This window comes from Macaca nemestrina, chromosome 8 (assembly GCF_043159975.1).
Source record: "Macaca nemestrina isolate mMacNem1 chromosome 8, mMacNem.hap1, whole genome shotgun sequence".
Lineage (NCBI taxonomy): Eukaryota > Metazoa > Chordata > Mammalia > Primates > Cercopithecidae > Macaca > Macaca nemestrina.
In genome coordinates this window covers 36,173,082-36,196,990 of record NC_092132.1, presented here as the reverse complement: position 1 = coordinate 36,196,990, position 23,909 = coordinate 36,173,082, and the positions used below count along the sequence as shown (strand labels likewise).

Below are 23,909 nucleotides of genomic sequence, written 5' to 3'. Positions count from 1 at the left end.
GTACTAAGTAGCCTATTAGTAGTAAACATTAAGCTTACTGTGATCTTCCATCAGTATGTTTTACAGAGAGAATAGAGACTATCAATTAACCCATTCAGTATGTTAAGTGGAGGTCAATTAAGATAAATTTTACTGTAGGTCACATCATTTAGAGGATGATGTGGTATTTCCAGTTAGTGGAAAAAAAAGAAAATAGACTAGTCCACAAATGCTACTGGGACACCAGAGAACTTCTGGGAAAAATTAAACTTATTCTCTCCCTCATACCATAAACGAAAATACGCCATATTCCAGTAGATCAAGTGTCTAAATGTGGTAAAGGAAAAGGAAAATAATACTGTTTTTATAATCTCAGGATGGAAAAAGTCTTTCTACATGTAAATAAAAGGCATGTAGAAGGAAGGGAGATAAATATAACTCAGGGCTAATATGTATAACATAAAAAGAGCCCTTAAAACTTAACAAGAAACATATGATTATTTAAAATGTTTAGGGGGATGGGCAGATCATGGCAGACAGGAGGCAGGACTAGATTACAGCTCCAACTCTGATGGACAGAGCAGCCTGTGGAGCCTCACATCATGATGTTTTGCTCCAGAATGACCGCAGGAATAAATCAGGAAAGGCGAGAGAACCCACAGACCCTCTGAAGGAAGTGGATTGCTCCTGCAGGACCCAGGAGACACCCCAAATACTGTTAGTACCCAAACTGTGGAAGTGGGAAAGAGAGATCCCTCAAACACACACCCCCACTATGGAACCTGAAGGTCTAGGTTACCGGGGAAAATTCTGACCTTACCTGGAACTGAGTCAACTGAGAGAGCTGAGCAAAATACAGGGGTAGAGAAAGCAGCAGGGAAAGCCCTGTGAGCTTGCTGGGTTCCCTAATAAACCATTTCTCCCTGTCCTCACAGGGGTCCTTCGGGAGGGCGGCCAGAGGCACCGGGGAAAGGCCACAGGGAAAAGGAATCACCAGCCGAATTTTGTAACATTTTGAACTGATGGAGAAGTCTCCTGGAAAAGTCTGCTTCCCAGAATTCAGGGAAGGGCATGAATCTGGTGGACAGACTCCACAGGCGGGTGAAGAAGGAAAGCCATATTTGCTTTAGCAGCTGGGAAACGGGTAGCTGGAACAAGTTCTCAGTCCTGCTTGCCCACTGCCTGCAAACAGACTTGGTGTTGTTGGCAGGGGCATGGTGGGAGTGAGACAGGCCCCTCGGATTGCATGGGAGTTTGGTGAGACCTGTGACTGCCTGCCTTCCCCCACTTCCCTGACAATCTGCATGACTCAGCAGAGGCAGCCATAATCCTCCTAGGAGCGTAACTCCATTGACCTGGAAACCTCACCCCCTTTTCCCACAGCTCTTCCTGGACACGCCCAAGAAGAGCCTGAGCTCAGACACACCCAGCCCTGCCCCCACCCAATGGTCTTTCCCTACCCGCCTTGGGAACTCTAGACAAAAGGCATATACTCTTGGGAGTTCTACAGTCCCCATCCACTGTTTGTTCCTCCCCATACTACCACAGCTGATGCTCTCTGGAAAGTACCACCTCCTGACGGGGAGTCAACCAGCACAAAAATAGTGCATTAAATCACCAAACCTAAGAACTCTCAGAGTCCATTTCACCCCGCTGACACCTCCACAGGGACAGGTGCTGGTATCCATGGCTGAGAGACCCACAAATGGTATAAAACACAGGACTCCGTGCAGACAACCCCAGTACCAGCCTGGAGCCTGGTAGACTTGCTGGGTGGCTAGAGCCAGAAGAGAGATAACCATCACTCCAGCTCAGCTCTCAGGAGGACACATCCATAGGAAAAGGGGGAGACTACTACATCAAGGGAACACCCCATGGGACAAAAGAATCTGACAACAGCCTTGAGCCCTTGACTTTCCTTCTGACAGAGGCTACCGAAAGGAGAAGGGACCAGAAAATCAAGTCTGGTAATATGACAAAACAAGGTTCTTTAACACCCCCCGAAAATCACAGTAGGTCACCAGCAATGAATCCAAACCCAGAATAAATCCCTGATTTACCTGAAAAAGAATTCAGGAGGTCAGTTATTAAGCTAATCAGGGAGGCACCGAGAAAGGCAAAGCCCAACATAAGGAAATAAAAAAAATGACACAAGAAGTGAAAGGGGAAATATTGGATGAAATAGCATAAATAAAAAACAATCAAAACTTTAGGAAACAATGGACACACTTATAGAAATCGAAAATGCTCTGGAAAGTCTCAGCTATAGAATCAAATAAGTAGAAGAAAGAAATTCAGAGCTCGAAGACAAGGTCTTTGAATTAACCCAATCCAACAAGGACAAAGGAAAAATAATAAGAAAATATGAACAACGCCTCCAAGAAGTCTGGGATCATGTTAAATGACCAAACCTAAGAATAATCAGCATTCCTGTGAAAGAAGAGAAATCTGAAAGTTAGGTAAACATATTTGGGGGAATAATCAAGGAAAACTTCCCCGGCCTTGCTAGATACCTAGACATCCACATACAAGAAGCACAAAGAATATCTGGGAAATTCACTGCAAAAGGATCATTGCCTAGGCACAAGCTATCTAAAGCTAAGACGAAGCAAAGAATCTTAAGAGCTGTGAGACAAAAGAACCAAGTAACCTATAAAGAAAAACCTATGATTAACAGATTTGTCAGCAGAAGCCCTACAAGCTAGAAAGCATTAGCGCACTATCTTCAGTCTTCTCAAACAAAACAATTAACAGGCAAGAATTGTGTATCCAGTGAAACAAAGCTTCATATGTGAAGGAAAGATACAGTCTTTTTCAGACAAACAAATGCTGAGAGAATTCACCACTACCAAGCTACTTTTAGGCCTCTGAGCCCAAGCTAAGCCATCATATCCCCTATGACCTGCAAGTATACATCCAGATGGCCTGAAGCAACTGAAGATCCACAAAAGAAGTGAAAATAGTCCTAACTGATGACATTCCACCATTGTGATTTGTTCCTGCCCCACCCTAACTGATATTCTCCCTGGCCCTTAAGAAGGTACTTTGTAATATTCTCCCCCCCCCCGCGCCCCGCCCCCCCTTAAGAAGGTACTTTGTAATATTCTCTCTGCCTTTAAGAATGTACTTCCTATGCCTATCCCAAACCTCTAAGAACTAATGATAATCCCACCACCCTTTGCTGACTCCTTTTTCGGACTCAGCCCGCCTGCACCCAGGTGAAATAAACAGCTTTGTTGCTCACACAAAGCCTGTTTGGTGGTCTCTTTACAGAGATGTGCGTGACATTTGGTGCCGAAGACCCAGGACAGGAGGACTCCTTTGGGAGACCAGTCCCCTGTCCTCGCCCTCACTCCATGAGGAGATCCACCTACGACCTAGGGTCCCCAGACCAATCAGCCCAAGGAATATCTCACCAATTTCAAATCAGGTAAGCGGTCTTTTCACTCTCTTCTCCAGTCTCTCTTGCTACCTGTCAATCTCCCTCTTTTGCTACCCTTCAATCTCCCTGTCCTTCCAATTCCAGATCTTTTTCCTCTCTAGTAGAGACAAAGGAGACACATTTTATCCATGGACCCAAAACTCTGGCGCCGGTCACAGACTCAGGAAGACAGCCTTCCCTTGGTGTTTAATCACTGCGGGACGCCTGCCTGATCATTCACCCACACTCCATTGGTGTCTGATTACTGCGGAGATGCCTGCCTTGGTCATTCACCCACATTCCCTTGGTGGCAAGTCAATTGCAGGGATGCCTGCTTTGGCTGCTCACCCACATTGCAGGCCAGGGCTGCTCCCAACCTCCCTTCTCCGTGTCTCTACCTTCTCTTTTCTCTGGGCTTGCCTCCTTCACTATGGACAACCTTCCACCCTCCTTCCTCCTCTATCTCCCTTAGCCTGTGTTCTCAAAAACTTAAAACCTCTTCAACTCACACCTGACCTAAAACCTAAGCATCTTATTTTCTTCTGCAACACCGCTTGGCCCCAGTACAAACTTGACAATGATTCTAAATAGCCAGAAAACGGCACTTTTGATTCCTCCATCCTACAAGATCTAGATAATTCTTGTCATAAAATGGGCAAATGGTCTGAGGTGCCTGACGTCCAGGCATTCTTTTACACATCGGTCCCTTTCTAATCTCTGCTCCCAATGAGTGAGACTCGCCCCAAATCTTTCTTCTTTCTCTCCTGTCTGTTCCTTCAGTCTCCACCCCAAGCTCTGAGTCCTGTGAATCCTTCTTTTCTACAGAGCCATCTGACCTCTCCCCTCCTTCCCAGGCTGCCCCTCGCCAGGCCGAGCCAGGTCCCAACTCTTCTTCAGCCTCTGCTCCCCGACCCTATAACCTTCCTATTACCTCCCTTCCTCACACCCAGTCTGGCTTACAGTTTCCCTCTGTGACTAGCCCTCTCCCACCTGCTCAACAATTTCCTCTTAGAGAGGTGGCTGGAGCTGAAGGCATAGCCAAGGTTAATAATGCTCCTCTTTCTTTATCAGAACTCTCCCAAATCAGTTAGCTTTTAGGCTCGTTTTCATCAAATATGAAAACCCAGTCCAGTCCATGGCCTGTTTGGCAACAACCCTTAGACGCTTTACCGCCCTAGGCCCAGAGGGGTGAGAGGGCTATCTTATTCTCAATATGCATTTTATTACCCAACCCGCTCCCTACATTAAAAAAAGCTCCAAAATTAGATTCTGGCCATCAGCCCCACAACAGGACTTAACTGACTTCACCTTCAATGTGTACAATAATAGAGAAGAGTTGCAATTACTTGCCTCCGCTGTGAAAGAAACCCCAGCCACATCTCCAGCACACAAGAATTTCAAAACGCCTAAACTGCAGGGGCCAGGCATTCCTCCAGGATCGCCTCCCCAAGGATCTTGCTTCAAGTGCCGGAAATCTGGCCACTGGGCCAAGGAATGCCCGCAGCCTGGGATTCCTCCTAAACCGTGCCCCATCTGTGCAGGACCCCACTGGAAATCGGACTATCCAACTTGCCCAGCAGCCACTCCCAGAGCCCCTGGAACTCTGGACCAAGGCTCTCTGACTGACGGCTTCCCAGATCTTCTTGGCTTAGCGGCTAAAGACTGACACTGCCCGATCACCTTGGAAGCCTACAGGACCATCACAGATGCTTTGGGTAACTCTTACACTGGAGGGTAAGTCCGTTCCCTTCTTAATCAATACAGAGGCTACCCACTCCACATTACCTTCTTTTCAAGGGCATAAATTACCTCCATAACTGTTGTAGGTATTGATGGCCAGGCTTCTAAACCCCTTAAACTCCCCAACTCTCATGCCAACTTGGACAACATTCTTTTATGCACTCCTTTTTAGTTAGCCCCACCTGCTCAGCTCCCTTATTAGGTCGAGACATTTTAAGTAAATTATCTGCTTCCCTGACTATTCCTAGGCTACAGCCACACCTCATTGCTGCCTTTTCCCCTAGTTCAAACCCTCCTTCACATCCTCCCTTTGTATCTCCCCACCTCAATCCACAAGTATAGGACACCTCCACTCCCTCCTTGGCAACCGATCATGTACCCCTTACCATACCATTAAAACTTAATCACCTTTACCCCGCTCAATGCCAATATCCCATCCTACAGCACACTTTAAAAGGATTAAAGCCTGTTATCACTCGCCTGCTACAGCATGGCCTTTTAAAGCCTATAAACTCTCCTTATAATTCCCCCACTTTACCTGTCCAAAAACCAGACAAGTCTTACAGGTTAGTTCAGGATCTGCACCTTATCAACCTAATTGTCTTACCTATCCACCCTGTAGTGCCAAACCCATATACTCTCCTATCCTCAATACCTCCCTCCACAACCCATTATTCTGTTCTAGACAAACCTAGCTGACTCCATAAATCCTAAATCCTTTCCCCACTCCCCTTTCCATTCCTTAAAAAACAGCCCTAAAAGCTGCTCCGACACTAGCTCTCCCTAACTCATCTCAACCTTTTTCATTACACACAGCTGAAGTGCAGGGCTGTGTGGTCAGAATGCTTACACGAGAGCCAGGGCCATACCATGTAGCCTTTCTTTCCAAACAACTTGACCTTACTGTTCTGGGCTAGCCCCCACATTATTCCTGATACCACACCTGACCTCCATGACTGTATCTCTCTGATCCACCTGACATTCACTCTATTTCCCCATATTTCCTTCTTTTCTGTTCCTCACTCTGATCACACTTGGTTTATTGATGACAGTTCCACCAGGCCTAATCGCCACTCACCAGCAAAGGTAGGCTATGCTATAGTATCTTCCACATCTATCCTTGAGGCTACTGCTCTGCCCCACTCCACTACCTCTCAGCAATTCTAACTCACTGCCTTAACTCGGGCCCTCACTCTTGCAAAGGGACTACATGTCAATATTTATACTGACTCTAAATATGCCTTCCATATCCTGTACCACCATGCTGTTACATGGGTTGAAAGAGGTTTCCTCTCTATGCAAGGGTCATTAATTCCTCTTTAATAAAAACTCTTCTCAAGGCCACTTTACTTCCAAAGGAAGCTGGAGTCATTCACTGCAAGGGACATCAAAAGGCATCAGATCCGATCACTCAGGGCAACACTTATGCTGATAAGGTAGCTAAAGCAGCCAGCTTCCAACTTCTGTCCCTCAGCGCCAGTTTTTCTCCTTCTAATCGGTCATTCCCACCTACTCTCCCACTGAAACTTCACCTATCAATCTCTTCCCACACAAGGCAAATGGGTCTTGGACCAAGGAAAGTATCTCCTTCCAGCCTCACAGGCCCATTCTATTCTGTCGTCATTTCATAACCTCTTCCATGTAGGTTACCAGCCACCAGCCTGTCTCTTAGAACCTCTCATTTCCTTTCCATTGTGGAAATCTATCCTCAAGGAAATCACTTCTCAGTGTTCCATCTGCTATTCTACTACTCCTCAGGAACTGTTCAGGCCCCCTCTCTTCCCTACACATCAAGCTCAGGGATTTGTCCCTGCCCAGGACTGGCAAATTGACTTCACTCACATGCTCCGAGTCAGGAAACTAAAATACCTTTTGATCTGGGTAGACACTTCCACCAGATGTGTAGAGGCCTTTCCCACAGGGTCTGAGAAGGCCACCGCGGTAATTTTTTCCCTTTTGTCAGACATAATTCCTTGGTTTGCCCTCCCTACCTGTATACAGTCTGATAAGGGAATGGCCTTTATTAGTCAAATCACCCAAGCGGTTTCTCAGGCTCTTGGTATTCGGTGGAACCTTCATACCCCTTACTGTCCTTAATCTTCAGGAAAAGTAGAACAGACTAATGGTCTTTTAAAGACACACCTTCACCAAGCTCAGCCTCCAACTTAAAAAGGACTGGACAGTAATTTTACCTCTTGCCCTTCTCAAAATTAGAGCCTGCCCTCAAGATGCTACAGGGTACAATCCATTTGAACTTTTATATGGACACACTTTCTTGTTCGGCCCCAACCTCACCCCAAACACTAGCCCTCTAGGCAACTATCTTCCAGTCCTCCAGGAGGCTAGACAGGAAATTCGTCAGGCTGCAAATCTTATTAAAAAACTGACCCCTCAAACTCTACAACCTCGGTGGACCGGACCCCATTAGTCATCTATAGTATCCCAATGGCTGTTCGTCTGCAGGACCCCCCATTAGGTTCATAGTTCCAGAGTAAAACTGTGCCCATCAGACAGTCAGCCTGATTTCTCCTCTTCCTCCTGGAAGTCGCAAGTACTCTCCCCTGCTTCCCTTAAACTCACTCGCATTTCTGAAGAACAGTAATTACCCTTATAAGCCTAATACATCCCTTCATTCTATTAGGTCTACTCGTCCTTACCCAACTTTTTGCAACAGGGCTTTACGGTTTTACGCAGTCACTCTCACTACTTGGACTGCACCCCGAAAACTTGTCATCCCTACTATCTTCTGTCCAGTCATACTCCTATTCACCATTCTCAACTACTCATAAATGCCCCACCCTTGTTTACACTGCCAGTTTACACTTTTCTTCCAAACCATCATAGTGGACATCTTCTGGTACTATCCCCAATCCACCACTCTTAACTCCCTCTTGAAGTGGATGGATGATCTTTGCTGACAGGGTACACTCCAATACTTTCACCCTGATGAAGTCTTATTCTTTACTTTTATACTCACTCTTATTCTTCTTCCCATTCTTATGCCACCGTCTACCTCTCCCCAGCTATCTCCAGCACACTATCAATCTCATTCACTCTCTCCTAGCAGTTTCTAATCCTTCTTTAACAAACATTGCTGGCTTTGCATTTCTCTTTCCTCCAAAATCGCCGAGGCCTCTATTTACTCACTGCTAAGAAGAGGGGACTCTGCACAATTTTTTAATGAAGAGTGTTGTTTTTACTTAAATCAATCTGGCCTGGTATATGACAACATAAAAAAAGACTCAAGGATAGAGCCCAAAACCTCGCCAACCAAGAAAATAATTACATTGAACCCCCCACCAGACACTCTCTAATTGGATGTCCTGGGTCCTCCCAATTCTTAGTCCTTTAATACCTGTTTTCCTCCTTCTTTTATTCAGAGCTTGTGTCTTCCATTTAGTTTCTCAATTCCTAAAAAACTACATCCAGGCCATCACCAATCATTCTATACGACAAATGCTCCTTCTAACAACTCCACAATATCACCCCTTACCCCAGGAAAATCTTTATTCGGTTTAATCTCTCCCACTCTATGTTCCCACACTGCCCCTAATCCCGCTCGAAGCAGCCCTGAGAAACATCGCCCATTATCTCTACATATCACCCCCCAAAAATTTTCACCACCCCAACACTTTGCCACTATTATATTTTGGTCTTCTTATTAATATAAAGACAGGAATGTCAGGCCTCTGAGCCCAAGCTAAGTCATCATATCCCCTGTGACCTGCACATATACATCCAGATGGCCTGAAACAACTGAAGATCCACAAAAGAAGTGAAAATAGCCTTAACTGATGACACTCCACCATTGTGATTTGTTCCTGCCCCACCCTAACTGATAGGATACATTCTCCCCTGCCCTTAAGAAGGCATTTTGTAATATTCTTCCTGTCCTGGCACTTTGTAATATAGGTACTTTGTAATATTCTCTCCGCCCTTAAAAATATACTTTGTATGCCTATCCCAAACCTGTAAGACCTAATGGATAATCCCACCACCCTTTGCTGACTCCTTTTTCGGACTCAGTCCGCCTGCACCCAGGTAAAATAAACAGCCTTACTGCTCACACAAAGCCTGTTTGGTGGTCTCTTTACATGGATGCGTGTGACAGCCACCACTATAGAACTGCTAAAAGGAGCTCTACATCTTGAAACAAATCCTAGAAACACATCAAAACAGAACCTGTTTTAAGCATAAATCACTCAGGAACTATAAAAAAATACAATTAAAAAACAAAAACATGTATACAGGCAACAAAGAGCATGATGACTAGAATGGTACCTTACATCTCAGTAGTAACATTGAATGTAAATGGTCTAAATGCTCCACTTAAAAGATACAGAATTGTAGAATGGATAAGAATTCACCAACCATTTGCTGTCTTCAAGAGACTCACCTAACACATAAAGATTCACATAAACTTAAGGTAAAAGGGTGGAAAAAGACATTTAATGCAAATAGCACCAAAAACAAGCAGGAGTAGCTATTCTTATATTAGACAAAACAAACTTTAAAGCAACAGCAGTTAAAAAAGGCAAAGAGGGACATTATACAATGATAAAAGGCCTTGTCCAATAGGAAACTATCACAATCCTAAATACATAACGACCTAACACTGGAGCTCCCAAATTTATAAAACAATTACTAATAGATCTAAGAAATGAGATAGACAGCAACGCAATAATAGTGGGGGACTTCAATACTCCTCTAATAGCCCTACACAGGTCAAGACAGAAGGTCAACAAAGAAACAATGGATTTAAACTATACCCTGGAACAAATGGACTTAACAGATATATACAAAACATTTCATCCAACAACCACAGAATATACATTCTATTCAAAACCATGTAAATACTTGGAAATTTAAAAAAACTTGCTCCTGAATTATCATTGGGTCAAAAAATGAAATCAGGATGGAAATTAAAAAATTATTTGAACTGAAGACAACAGTGACACAACCTATCAAAACTTCTGGGACACAGCAAAGGTAGTACTAAGTGGAAAGTTCATAGCCCTGAACACCTATGTCAGAAAGTCTGAAAGAGCACAAATAGACAGTCTCAGGTCACACCTCAAGGAACTAGAAAAACCAGAACAAACCCAACCCAAAACCAGCAGAAGAAAGGAAATAACCAAGATCAGAACAAAACTAAATGAAATTGAAACAAACAAAAAAATACAGAAGATAAAGGAAACAAAAAGTTAGTTCCTTGAAAAGATAAATAAAATGGATAGACCATTAGCAAGATTAATCAAGAAATGAAGAGAGAAAATCCAAATAAGATCAATAAGAAACAAAATGGGAGATGTTACAATTTAAAAATTACCAATAAAAAAAAGTCCAGGACCAGGCTGGGCGCAGTGGCTCACGCCTGTAATCCCAGCACTTTGGGAGGCCAAGGCGGGCAGATCACGAGATCAGGAGATTGAGAACATCCTGGCTAACAAGGTGAAACCCCGTCTCTACTAAAAATAAAAAAAAATTAGCTGGGTGTGGTGGCTGGCACCCGTAGTCCCAGCTACTTGGGAGACTGAGGCAGGAGAATGGCGTGAACCCAGGAGGTGGAGCTTGTAACCAGCCGAGATAGCGCCACTGCACTCCAGCCTGGGTGACAGAGCGAGACTCCATCAAAAAAAAAAAAAAAAACCAAGTCCAGGACCAGACAGATTCACAGCAGAATTCTACCAGATGTTCGAAGAACTGGTACCAATCCTATTGACACTATTCCACAAGACAGAGAAAGAGGGAAGCCTCCCTAAATCATTCTATGAAGCCAGTATCACCCTAATACCAAAACCAGGAAAGGACATAACCAAAAAAAAAAACTACAGACAGATATCCTTGATGAACACAGATGCTAAAATCTTTAACAAAATACTAGCTAACCGAATCCAACAACATATCAAAAACATAACCACCATGATCAAGAGGGTTTCATACCAGAGATGGTTTAACATACACAAGCAAATAAATGTGATACACTGCATAAACAGAATTAAAAACAAAAATCACATGATCATCTCAATAGATGCAGAGAAAGCATTCAACAAAATCCAGCATCGCTTTATGATTAACTCTCAGCAAAATCGGTATACAAGGGACATACCTCAATGTAATAAAAGCCATCTATGACAAACTCACAGTCAATATAATACTGAATGGGGCAAAGTTGAAAGCATTCCCTCTGAAAATTGGAACAAGACAAGCATGCCCACTCTTACTACTCCTCTTCAAATAGTACTGGAAGTCCTGGCTGGAGCAATCAGACAAGAGAAAGAAATAAAGGGCATCCGAATCAGTAAAGAGAAAAGTCAAAATGCCGCTGTTTGCTGATGATATCTGTTTACCTAGAAAATCCTAAAGGACTCCTCCAGAAAGCTCCTAGAACTGATAAAAGAATTCAGCAAAAGTTTTCGGATACAAACTTAATGTACACAATTCAGTACCTCTTCTATATACCAATAGCCACCAAGCTGAGAACCAGATCAAGAACTCAACCCCTTTTACAATAGCTGCAAAAAACAAAAACAAAAAAACAACACGTAGGAATATACCTAAACAAAGGAGATGAAAGACCTAAACAAGGAAAACAACAAAACACTGCTGAAAGAAATCATAGATTACACAAACAAATGGAAACACATCCCACACTCATGGATGGGTAGAATCAATACTGTGAAAATGATTATACTGCCAAAAACAATCTACAAATTCAAGGCAATACCCATCAAAATACCACCATCATTCTTCACAGAATTAGAAAAAAAAAAAATATGTAACCAAAAAACAGCCTGCATAACCCAAGCAAGACTAAGTTAAAAGAACAAATCTGGAGGCATCACATTACCTGATTTCAACCTATACTATAAGGCCATGTCACCAAAACATCATGGTACTAGTATAAAAATAGGCACATAGACCAACGGAAAAAAAGAGAGAATCCATAAACAAACCCAAATACTTAGAGCCAACTAATCTTCAACGAAGCAAACAAAAATATATAGTGGGGAAATGATACCCTTTTCAACAAACAGTGCTGGGATAACTGGCCAGCCACATGTAGGAGAATGAAACGGGATCTTCATCTCTCACCTTACACAAAAATCAACTCAAGATGGATTAAGGACTTAAATCTAAGACCTGAAACTATACAAATTCTAGAAGATAACATTAGACAAACCCTTCCAGATATTGGCTAAGGCCAGGATTTCATGACCAAGAACCCAAAAACAAATGAGATTAAAAACAAAGATAAATAGCTGGGACTTAATTAAACTATAAGAGCTTTTGCACAGCAAAAGGAACAGGCAGCAGAATAAACAGACAACCTACAGAGTGGGAGAAAATCTTCACAATCTATACATCCAATAAAGGACTAATATCCAGAATCTACAACGAACTCCAACAAATCAGCAAGGAAAAAAACCAACAATCCTATCAAAAAGTAGGGTAAGGATGTGAATAGACAATTCTTCTTCTTTTTTTTTGAGATGGAGTCTCGCTCTGTTGCCAGGCTGGAGTGCAGTGGTGCGATCTTGACTCACTGAAACCTCTGCCTCCTGGGTTCAAGTGATTCCCCTGCCTCAGCCTCCTGAGTAGCTGGGACTACAGGCGCACGTTACCATGCCCAGCTAATTTTTTATATTTTAGTAAAGATGCGGTTTCACCATGTTGGCCAGGATGGTCTCAATCTCCTGACCTTGTGATCCACCCACCTCGGCCTCCTTGTAATCCCAAAGTGCTGAGATTATGGGCGTGAGCCACCACACCCAGCCATGAATAGACAATTCTTAAAAGAAGATATACAAATGGCCAAAAAGCATATGAAAAAACACTCAACATCACTAACGATCAGGGAAATGCAAATCAAAACTACAATGTGATACCACCTCAGTCCTGCAAGAATGGCCATGATCAAAATATCAAAAATAGTAGATGTTGGTGTGGATGCTGTGAACAGGGAACACTTCTGTGCTGCTAGTGGGAATGTAAACTAGTACAACCACTATGGAAAACAGTATAAGGATTCCTTAAAGAACTAAAAGCAGAACCTCTGTTTGATCCAGCAATCCCACTACTGGGTATCTACCCAGAAGACAAGAAGTCATTATACAAAAAAGATACTTGCGCACGCATGTTTATAGCAGCACAATTTGCAACTCCAAAAGAGTGGAACCAACCCAAATGCCCATCAATCAACCAGTGGATAAAGAAACTGTGGTGTATATATATGACGGAATACTGCTCAGCCATAAAAAGGAATGAATTAATGGCATTCACAGTTACCTGGATGAGACTGGAGACTATTATTCTAAGTGAAGTAACTCAGGAATGGAAAACCAAACATTGTATGTTCTCACTCGTAAGTGGGAGCTAAGCTATGAGGATGCAAAAGCATAAGAATGACACAATGGACTCTGAGGACTTGAGAAAAGAGTGGGAAGGGGTGAGGGATAAAATTCAACTACAAATAGGACTACAAATAGGGTATAGTGTATACTGCTCAGGTGATGGCTGAACCAAAATCTCACAAATCACCATTAAAGAACTTACTCATGTAACCAAACACCATCTGTTGTTCCCCCAACCACCTAAGGAAATAAAAAAAATAAAAAGCAAAAATGAAAAAATGTTACATGGGGAAAGTATTTGAACAGGAAAACTACAGTTTAAAAGAAGTAGGCGAGGCACGGTGGCTCATGCCTATAATCTCAGCATTTTGTGGGGCCAAGGCAGGTGAATCACCTGAGGCAGGAGTTCAACACCAGCCTGGCCAACATGGTGAAACCCCATCTCTACTAAAAATACAAAAATTAGACAGGTGTGGTGGCAGGCACCTGTAATCCCTGCTACTCGGGAGGCTGAGGCAGGAGAATTGCTTGAACCCAGAGACAGAGTTTGTAGTGAGCTGAAATCGCAACACTGCACTCTAGCCCAGGCAACAGAGCGAGACACCATCAAAAAAAAACAAAAACAAAAACAAAAACAAACAAAAAAACCCAAATCACTATTATAAAATAATGGATTAATAGAATATAATTACCTCATTGACCAGAGAAAACAATCTTACACTAGTAATGACTATTGTTAGCTAAAATGCCATGTCAGTGGGAGTAAAAATAACTATAGGCTTTTTGGAGATAATGTAAAGCTATGAGGTACTGCTATGTTTTTATTAAGTTTTTTGTTTTATATGCCTTTTGACATGATTCCACTTACAGAAATTTATTCAATAAGAATACCTGCATATGTACATGAAGATCCATGTAACAAAAATGTTTATTTTAATAACGAAAAGGAAAAACTGTGCCAATAAAAACTAGGAAAAACAACCTAGTTGTTTATCAATAAAGTAGGTAAGAAGAAAGCAGCCCCTGACATTACGGAAAAGGCCTAGCACTATCAGCCAGGCCTTTGTTTTGTTATGAGCTGGATTGGCACTAACAAGTGTTCTATTGAACAGAAAGTTTCACAAAATGTAAACATCAGATAAGGCCTCTGAATGACCGTGATGGAGGAGGACAAAAACAGCAGCACTTCACAGTGATATCTGAACACAGATACAACAGGAACACTGTCAAGGCTACAAATATGACCAGGCCAATATAAGCAGCTGCAGCTTCCTTACTAATTATGGTCTGAGCCTCAGTCTAGTCTTCTCTCCTTCTAGATAAGACTTATTAAGATACCCATTACATAAACAACCACTTTCCTGACAGTATTCAATCCAGAATAAAGCCTCACTTCCTTTAACCCTTCCTCCAAAATCACCCAGCAGAGAAGACCAACCTTATAACAGTATCCTGTTTCTAAATCCTTTTACTGAACAGTCTGTGGTTCCCATGGTATGTGTTCTCCCTTACCGCAAAAGTAACAAATCCAACTCATTCAACCACAGATGCTTGCCTGGTATCTTTGGAGAGCATTGGCAGGAATGGTTAACTATGGAACATCCACCCTACAGAATACCAAGTAACTGTTAAATATACTGAGGCGGATTAATAATACTGACATAAAAAGATCTCCTAGATATTGATTTTTTTTTAAAAAGACGCAGAATACATACAATATGAATCCATATATGCCAAAACAAACATTATGATACAACAGCACAAAATATAGACAGACACACGCTGACCTGTTAAGAACTAGTTTACCATTAGAAAAATAAGACTGAAGTGTAGTGGTTGGGGAGATCAGGAGTATGAGAAAACTTTCCCCTTCTGCTTCAAATACATTACTTTTTTAAGACCAAGCAAGTTGTGGGCGATAGACATAATTTTAAAGGTATTAGTAAGATAAAATGGGATGCTTTCCTCAAAACAGTTATTTCAAAGTAAAGGTTTCTAGTTGTCTCTACTACATGCCCCACACTGCATTTAATCTAATAAACCATTACCGGGAAGAATGTTGAGATAAACTTGTTAAATTACTATTCTTCATTTCATACACAATTATGAGCATTTTAAGCCATTTTCTTTAAAATACGTGGTTCTACATGACAGAGGTTGCTAGAAGTCTAATTATCAATCAGATAAATGGGTACAATATCCAACAGAATGATTAAGATACTTGAGTATCTAAATGTGAAAATTAAATTAAAACACAAAAAGAAACACATAGTGGCTCTCTTACCTGCATTAATGACAGTTAAAGTAAAAGTAACCTAAATGTTTGATTGTTTAGATCTAATTTTCAAAGTACAGTTTAATTTTAACTGGACTATAAGCAATAAAATACCTTTTTCTGTAAATCCTAAAACACAGTATTTACTTATATCTGAATAACCGCTATTGACAATTTCACTACATGCCCTCATAACAACACTTTATAGGCTTACATCTATAATGTCCAGGTCTCACATAATCATTTTCTTTTTCCTCACAAAAAGTTAATGTAACTACGTTCAAGAGCTAACACTGAAAATCATTCAAAGGCAACATTTCACAGCTGATGCAGGATTAAAATTTCAGTGATGAACAGAATACTTACTGAATCACTATAATGTACAAGAATCGTATTAAATAAGTGCTTTGACTTTTTAACACATCATGTATTTATCACCAAACTCTATGAAGTTAAAATTATTAACCACACGTAGAAGAGAGTTTCAAAAAGATTAAATAATTTGTCTGGAGCTCCACTGCTAGAAAATGACAGGGCCAAGATTAAAATCCTGATAAACCCTCCTCCAAAAGTTGATTTTCTTTCCCCTACTCCACATTTGCTTGAGAATAAACCACTTCTCAAGATTTTCTAAATAAATTAATACTTCAGCTCTCAATACAATTTCTAGTATACCCATCCCCAACCCCCCAAACCAACCTTGAATGTAACTACTATATTCAGTTTTTCTTCAGGCCTCTACACAGTATTTTTAATGCAGATTCCTGAGTCAATATAGATGTAAATTAAAAATTATAATGCCCATATATTATATATAAATGTCACTGTAAACAGTAAACAAATAATACAAAAACTATACTTATAAAAAAAATCTTTAAACAGATTTTGGGGCCCTCTTAGTTGCAGCTACAAGTAGAGAAACTTTGAACTAACAAAGTATTTTTCTAATATATATAGATTTATAGAAAGGGCTACTCAAGTTTAAAGAAATAAGCAAGTGGGGATACCATTTACTAGTATTATTGGATACCATTTACTAGTATTATGAGACAATGACATTTAAAACTTTGCCCTTTTAAAAGGAAGTGATCTTTTTCTGGAGAAAGTCTTTTCATCATTAATAACCATTAACTTTATTTGGAAGAAAGAATATAAAAAGTTCCTTTTTCCTTTTCTCTTTTTTTGTATTAAATGCACAATTCTAAGAATTGACCCCACTCTTTATTATTATTTTTTCTTTAATCAGGTATTGCAGCTCAGAAAATGTTACTCCAAAATAATAGCACTTCAACATGAAGCAGCCTCAATGTCTTTCTGGCCTCCCTTCTCTTCCTGTCTCTCCCAAGCACAGGATGAAGTTATTCTCTGAAGTTCCTTCATCTACCTATAAACTGGAACTGCCAAAGAGAAACACAATTGCTTTCCCTGAAATTTCATTAACCAGAGAAGATTAAAACTTCTATCACAAGGAAGAGGCTGAAAATTAAACACCCCACCTACAGCTCAGATGAACTTAGTCACAAACCATTGTCTGCTCTCCATCCCATTCAATTTCCAAAGAAAAGTATTAACTAATCATCATCTGATCATTAGGCCCATTCATTCATTTCTTCCTAAAAATCATTTGCTATCCCGCATTTCCCCCATGTCCCCTACTGATCAAGCACAAGAAGGGTATGAATAATGGTATATAAGCATTTGTACCCCACTGGATTACAGGGTAGTCATTTTCCTGGATTCCGCCATGTACACGTTAAAATATATTTATATGCCTTTTTCTCATATTAATCTGCCTTTTGTCAAGAGATTTTCAGCAAACCTTCTAAGAATAAAGGGGACACTTTGCCTTTGTCTCTACACAGGTAAGTAAGCAGTCCCATAATAATAAACTCAACTGTGAAAACAAGCTGACATTCAGGCCTAGAGATGAACATACTGACATATGACTGAGTTCCTCTAACAAATGGTTGTAACCTGTCACTCCAAGATGTAGTCTCACACGTATATTCTTACAAATGAAATCCAGTAACTGCCCCTTAGACCTTTAAGTACAAATTAAAGAGGCAATATAAGATGACACTCTTTTAGTAGCAGAAACAAATTAGCTTTTCAGGTAAACAGAAAACGAATTATGACATAATTTCCTAAATATTAAGAAACGAAACACATTACTTTAAAATGAGCCATAATATCATATAAAATAATGATATATTAAAAAACCAAATTTTAAACACTTTTTTGCTTTCCCAAGGCCTTTTCTACTTCCTTGGCACACTTCCTCCCAAGGGACATTCTCTAAAATTAACGACTGTAAACCTACAAGTTAAATTTTCTTGTAAGTAGTGTATTCCGTCTTTATAAACCAGTATGTAGACCTGCTGCCACCTGCTGGCTCCAGACAGTCTGAAGACCAAGCAACTCATGGTTTTCAAGTCTTGGGTCCCACAGCATTCACTTTGACTACAACAGTTCAGGTTTAACTAAGGTGGTCATTTGTACATCAGTCACAGAAAAGGAGCCTGTCTAGGATTTGTGCATGTGTGCCTTTGATGAAAATAAAAGAAAACAAAACAATGTATTAAACAATAAAATGGATATTGGAAGAGCTGTTTTCTGCTATAAGACAATAGTCTAGGCAGTGGTCAACATTCTCTACAGGCCTGCACCTGACAGAAACTCAAGAGTAGGTTGATTTCATTTGTGCTGATGAGAAAAATAAGAAATAAGTGCAGTATTCTTCTGTATCCCAGGTACAGAATTTCTTAATACCTGGTCATCCCTGGACCGCAAGCAAAACCGTCTGAGGTGCTTGATAAAATAATAAATTATAAAATACATATTACAAAATTACCCTAGAAACACACTTTGAATAAACCCATTACTGCACAAAAAACTGAACAGGTGATTAGAGAACTAGCACTGAAAATGGTAACAGAGGCCAGGAGCTGTTGCTCATGCCTGTAATCCTCCAGCACTTTGGGAGACTGAGGCAGGCTCTGTAGAACCTAGGGGTTCAAAACCAGCCTGAGCAACATGGTGAAACTCTGTGTCTATTAACACATAATATCTGTCTCTATTAACAAGAAATAAGGAGAACCGGTAGAGCACTGTGGCATTCTGGAATAAATGAGTTTAAATCCAGACTCTTAGAAATATCCCTATGCCTCAGTTTCCTCAACTATAAGGTAATAATAGTATCTTGTATATCAGGATAATATGAGGATATTATTCTATGAGATAGGATCCACAGGATCCACGGTTCTGTGGATTAAACAGTATGTGTAAAGTGTTTAGAATTGTTTCTGATATGTAATAATCTCTACTCAATAAAAGTTACCTGACATTATTTATTCTTATCATACAGTTCTACTGCTCTCAAAGAAGGAATATGTGCAAAAATCCCAGCCAGTGTTTGTCTCCCATAAAGTGATACCCCAAGGCATATGCCAGTAATATCTCTTCATATTTGCATAATGCCTTCCACTTTTCAAAGCATTTTCACACATCTTGCTTTAACTTCTAAAAAAACCTTATCATTATGCTTATTTTCTACTAGGAAACTGAAGCCAAGGATATATAGAGACTGCTGTACCCTTTTTGTCAGCTACATATTACCATGTAATAGTTACCTATACACTCATATTAGCACCTAAAAAGTATAACATACAAGTTACCTGAACTTATATGTATAACTATACATATAAGTACTTGAACATATTAAAAGTAATGGCAAAACTATTATTTTTGCACCAACCTATACATTAGTGTCCTACACGGAACAGATTTTCAATAAACATGTGAAAATGAACTCATTTGGTAAGTGTGTCTTAAATGTCTACTTCCTTTTCAACTAACTACCCTACCTCCCTAACAAGTATTAGAGCTACATCACATGTGCCACAAGATACCTATGGAAAAGAAAATAAATTATGAATATGGATGGTACTAAAAAACTTAGCACTTTCAGATCTACCATAATGTCATCTGACTTCCTGAGTCAGAAAATCGGTAGAATAAATGTTATTGGCAAACTTTATGGTACAGCAAATGCTATGAACAAATGCCCTATTCATCAACACAAAAAGGATTAAGGAAAAACTTTCATGCACATACACACAGAACTCTACATCAAAATCTATTTGATCATTAAAATCTATTTGATCAGAGAGATCAGAGCATAGCCACTCATAAACATGCATGTCCTATCACTTTAGTTGGCTTATACACATTAGGCCTAGATAGTAATTCTTGGTAGAACATGGGGCTAGCAAGAAAAAGTAACTAATACCTAAGAGAGTAAGAGGCCAGACTGCATCTCCTCTGATCCAACAAGAAACAATCAGAATTTTATACTATCTGTTTTAGGAATCATCTGGAGGAAAATATTTATCATTACCAGGAAATGTCTAATTCCTTTCCGAACATTTTGAGATAAACACTGCATTGCCAATACAGAACTCATACAAATACTTGGATTAGAAGTAACAGGAGGAAGATCCTATTCAGAATGCAAAGCCAACTCCCAACAGTAACAACGAACTTTACACAGCTATTATCCATTCAACAAATATATTGATCAAGTCTTCTGCTGGGTGCTAGAACCCATGGCCTCGTCCAGGGGTTGGTAAACTACAGTCCACAAGCCAATTCCTGCCCATTTTGTTTTTGTTAATAAAGGTTAGTTAATTGAAACACAGCCACATTCATTTGCGTATAAACATCTATGGCTGATTTCACACTACAACAGCAAAAGCGAGCAACAAGAGACTGTCTGGCCCACAAAGCCTAAATTAGCTTGCCTTGTGCAAAAAAGCGTATCAACCTCTAGACTAGATGAAATTCATAGCACATGTATATTTGAGAGCCAATGGTGTGAATATTCCTGGGGGAATAGAGGTAAGATGTCAGGGCAAGCATGCTAGATGACAAAATGGTTACCTGGGACTTAAGTAAAGATTGCAAGGTAGACTGACACTGAATTAAAAGTATGCTCCAGATAGTTAATCGATGAGAAAAGGACCAGAAGAAATAGGATACAGCGCATGTCTCAGGAATTGCAAGAGTTTAGTATGGCTAGAATGCAGTATACAAAGTGCTGTAAGGCAAGGTTGGAGAAAACTTGGCATATAAACGTATATGCAAAGATGAAAAGTTTATTTTAAGCATATATATCATTTTGTGTTTATACTTGCAAAAAACAACAACAAACAACCTACCACCTCTGGAAAGACACACAAAACCAGTAAAGAAATTGCAGGGGATATAATGGACACTGGAGACAGGATAGATAAAAGATGGGATCAAAGAGGCTCCACTAAATACCTTTGAAAACTTTTTTGTTTTTTAAATTACATGAACACATTGCCTATTTTTAAATTACATATTAAAAACATGGATTTTGCCATGAAGGAAATATTAAAAGAATTTCAGCAAGTGATAGTAATAAACACGCAAATTAGATAGACTACTCTGTAGATGCAATGCACAGGAGGGCTAGACGGAATAGAGTACTTAGGAAGCTATTAACAGATTATTGGCTGTTTGAAGCAAATATATTAACAATGTATTGTGGAGTTTCCAACATACGAAGGGGTAAAACATACGATAAAATTAGCTCAAACAGTGAGAGGGTAAGTGAAAGGAATTATATTGTTGTAAGGTTTTCACATTGTTTTTAAAGTAAAAGAATACTAATTAGAGGCAGACTGTGGTAAGTCAAGGAAAACACTATAATCTCTGTATCAACCATTTAAAAAATAATACAAACAGGTTTAAATAAAAAGCCAAAGGAGGAAATTAAATCGAGTTCTAAAGACATTTTTTAAAAAAGAAAAACTGTGATTAATTCCTCCCGCAAAAAAGTAGGAACAGAGACACCAAGAAACAAAGAACAAACAGGGCATAATGAGAAGAACAAGATGGTAATATCAACCCAAGAATATCAGGAACTAGATTAAATTAAGTATAAATGTAAGCCCTCCAATTAAGAGAGAGATTGTCATATGGAAAAAATAAGAGCCAACCAAATGCTCTTTATGACACATACTTTAAAAACAAGAGCACTGATAAATAGAAAATGGATAGAAGAAAAATACTAATTTACAAAAAGCCAGAAATAACTGTATTAATACCAAAGAAGATTTCAAGACAAAAATTATTCACAGAACCTAGAGATAAACAGAGACACTTTATAATGCTAAAAGAATCAATTCAGTACAAACAAAACAATCCTAAATGTTTGTACAAATTAAGATAGTTAAAGAAAACATAAAGTAAAAACTAAAACAAAAGCAAATTCACCATTATAGTTGGGGACAATACCTCACACAGTTACATCAGTATTAATAATATATAAAATACATGAGAGTTGTTGCCCAATGGTGAGAGTGGAGGTAAGTGTAGATAACAAGATCAAAGAGAAAAATTAAAATTGAAATAAGAAATGGAGTATTACATAGATAGGATTCCATATACTACAAGTATGTGCACCTCACTTCTCTGGATATTAGATTCAAAAGGGAAACTTAATTATCAAATTTGCTTAATATTACATACATATATTTATTACTACATACATGTTTCTCTTACCAGCATTACTGTTAAATTCATAATTCTTCCAAGGGTATCAATATAGTAGACACTGTCTTGATACCATGAATCACAGTGCAGGTAATTATACATTCCAAAAGCATGCATGTGTTCCAGTGTATATTGATCATCTCGAAGTTTTACCTCTGCCACAGCTGAAATACAAGGAAAGCAAACATAAACATCAAGAGTTTTGCCTCAGATAGTTTCCTTCTGTAGAATGCCTAGAAGGCAAAGAAACCACAGAATGCCAGTCACAAAGGCCTTCAGGACAATTCAGTATATGATTCTTTCAAAGATAATTTCTGGGTACTGTGTACAGAGGATAAACAGTAAGTAAAACTGATACAGTCCCATGTCCTTACAAGACTTACAATACAGTGGCCACAGGAAATAGGGCATTTTATGTCATGACCCTCTTTTAGGCACCTCTAATAATTTTGAATAAAAAGAATAGAAATTCTAAAATGAAGAATCTCCCATTTCCAGGAAAATGTTAAGCCCAATTTATGAAATGTTTATATACTTTAAAAATGTTTTTATATACTATTATCTCATTCATTTTAATACACCTTAAGAAATTAACTTTTAAAATCTCATTATACAGTTATATAAATAAATGTAAACACAAATAATGACTTCTCCAACGTTATACTACATCTTTTCCAAGGGTACAGAGCAAAACAGTATCACAGTTGGACTAGATACAAGATCTCCTGCTTAGAGAACAGGGATTTCTTCACTTAAGCATTAGCTGCTTCCCTAAGTTTAAATCTAGCAAATGTGATCTCTTCCTCTCACTCCTCCTGCCCTTTCATGAAGATGGAAACTTTTATGGCTCAGAACTGCTCCTGATCTGGATTTAATTTCTGCCTCAACAGGAAACATATAAATGGATTATGCTGGGCCAATATCCTACCCTAATATAAAACTCATTTTACTGTATTCTGATTACAACTGTTTTCTTCTTCCCTAATATAAAACTCATTTTACTGTATTCTGATTGCAACTGTTTTCTTCTTCCCCCAAATTCTCACCGGTTCCTACTTCCAATACCACTTTGAGTCCTGCCTGACTTATATTCATTTATACAGCAACTAATAAAAATTTAAAAATAAATAAATAAAATTTCAATAGGCATCAAAGACACAGTGATGAGCCAAGAATGGAATCTTGCCGATTAGCACTTATGATACAGTGAGGAAATGGGCATTAGTCAAATAATCATATAAATTGTATACATTTTTTATGAAATAAATTTTATATAATTAAATTGTGATAAATAATCATCACTGGGTAACATGAGAACACATAATGTAAGAGTTCTACTTGCGGAGATTAATGAAAGCTTTCCAAGGTTTGAGCCAAGATATAAAAGATAAGAAAGAATTAACTTAAGGAAAAGTATTTTAACCAAGAAGGTGAAAGACTTCTGTAAGAAAACTACAAAACATTGATGAAAGAAATTGAAAAGGACACAAACAGACATCTCATGCTCATGGATCAGAAAAATTAGTATTGTTAAAATGACCATACTACTCGAAGCAATCTA

At 39.4% G+C, this 23,909-nt stretch overlaps 1 protein-coding gene across 1 annotated transcript in view; it reads right to left on the bottom strand.

The window, feature by feature from the left end:
- LOC105475975 (NudC domain containing 1) overlaps window positions 1-23,909 on the bottom strand; it is a 96,903-nt gene that overhangs the window by 62,230 nt on the left and 10,764 nt on the right. Inside the window, exon 2 of the mRNA XM_011731524.3 lies at window positions 22,358-22,512. Within this exon, the coding sequence (XP_011729826.2) occupies window positions 22,358-22,512 (155 nt within the window). The remainder of the gene's footprint in view (window positions 1-22,357; window positions 22,513-23,909) is intronic.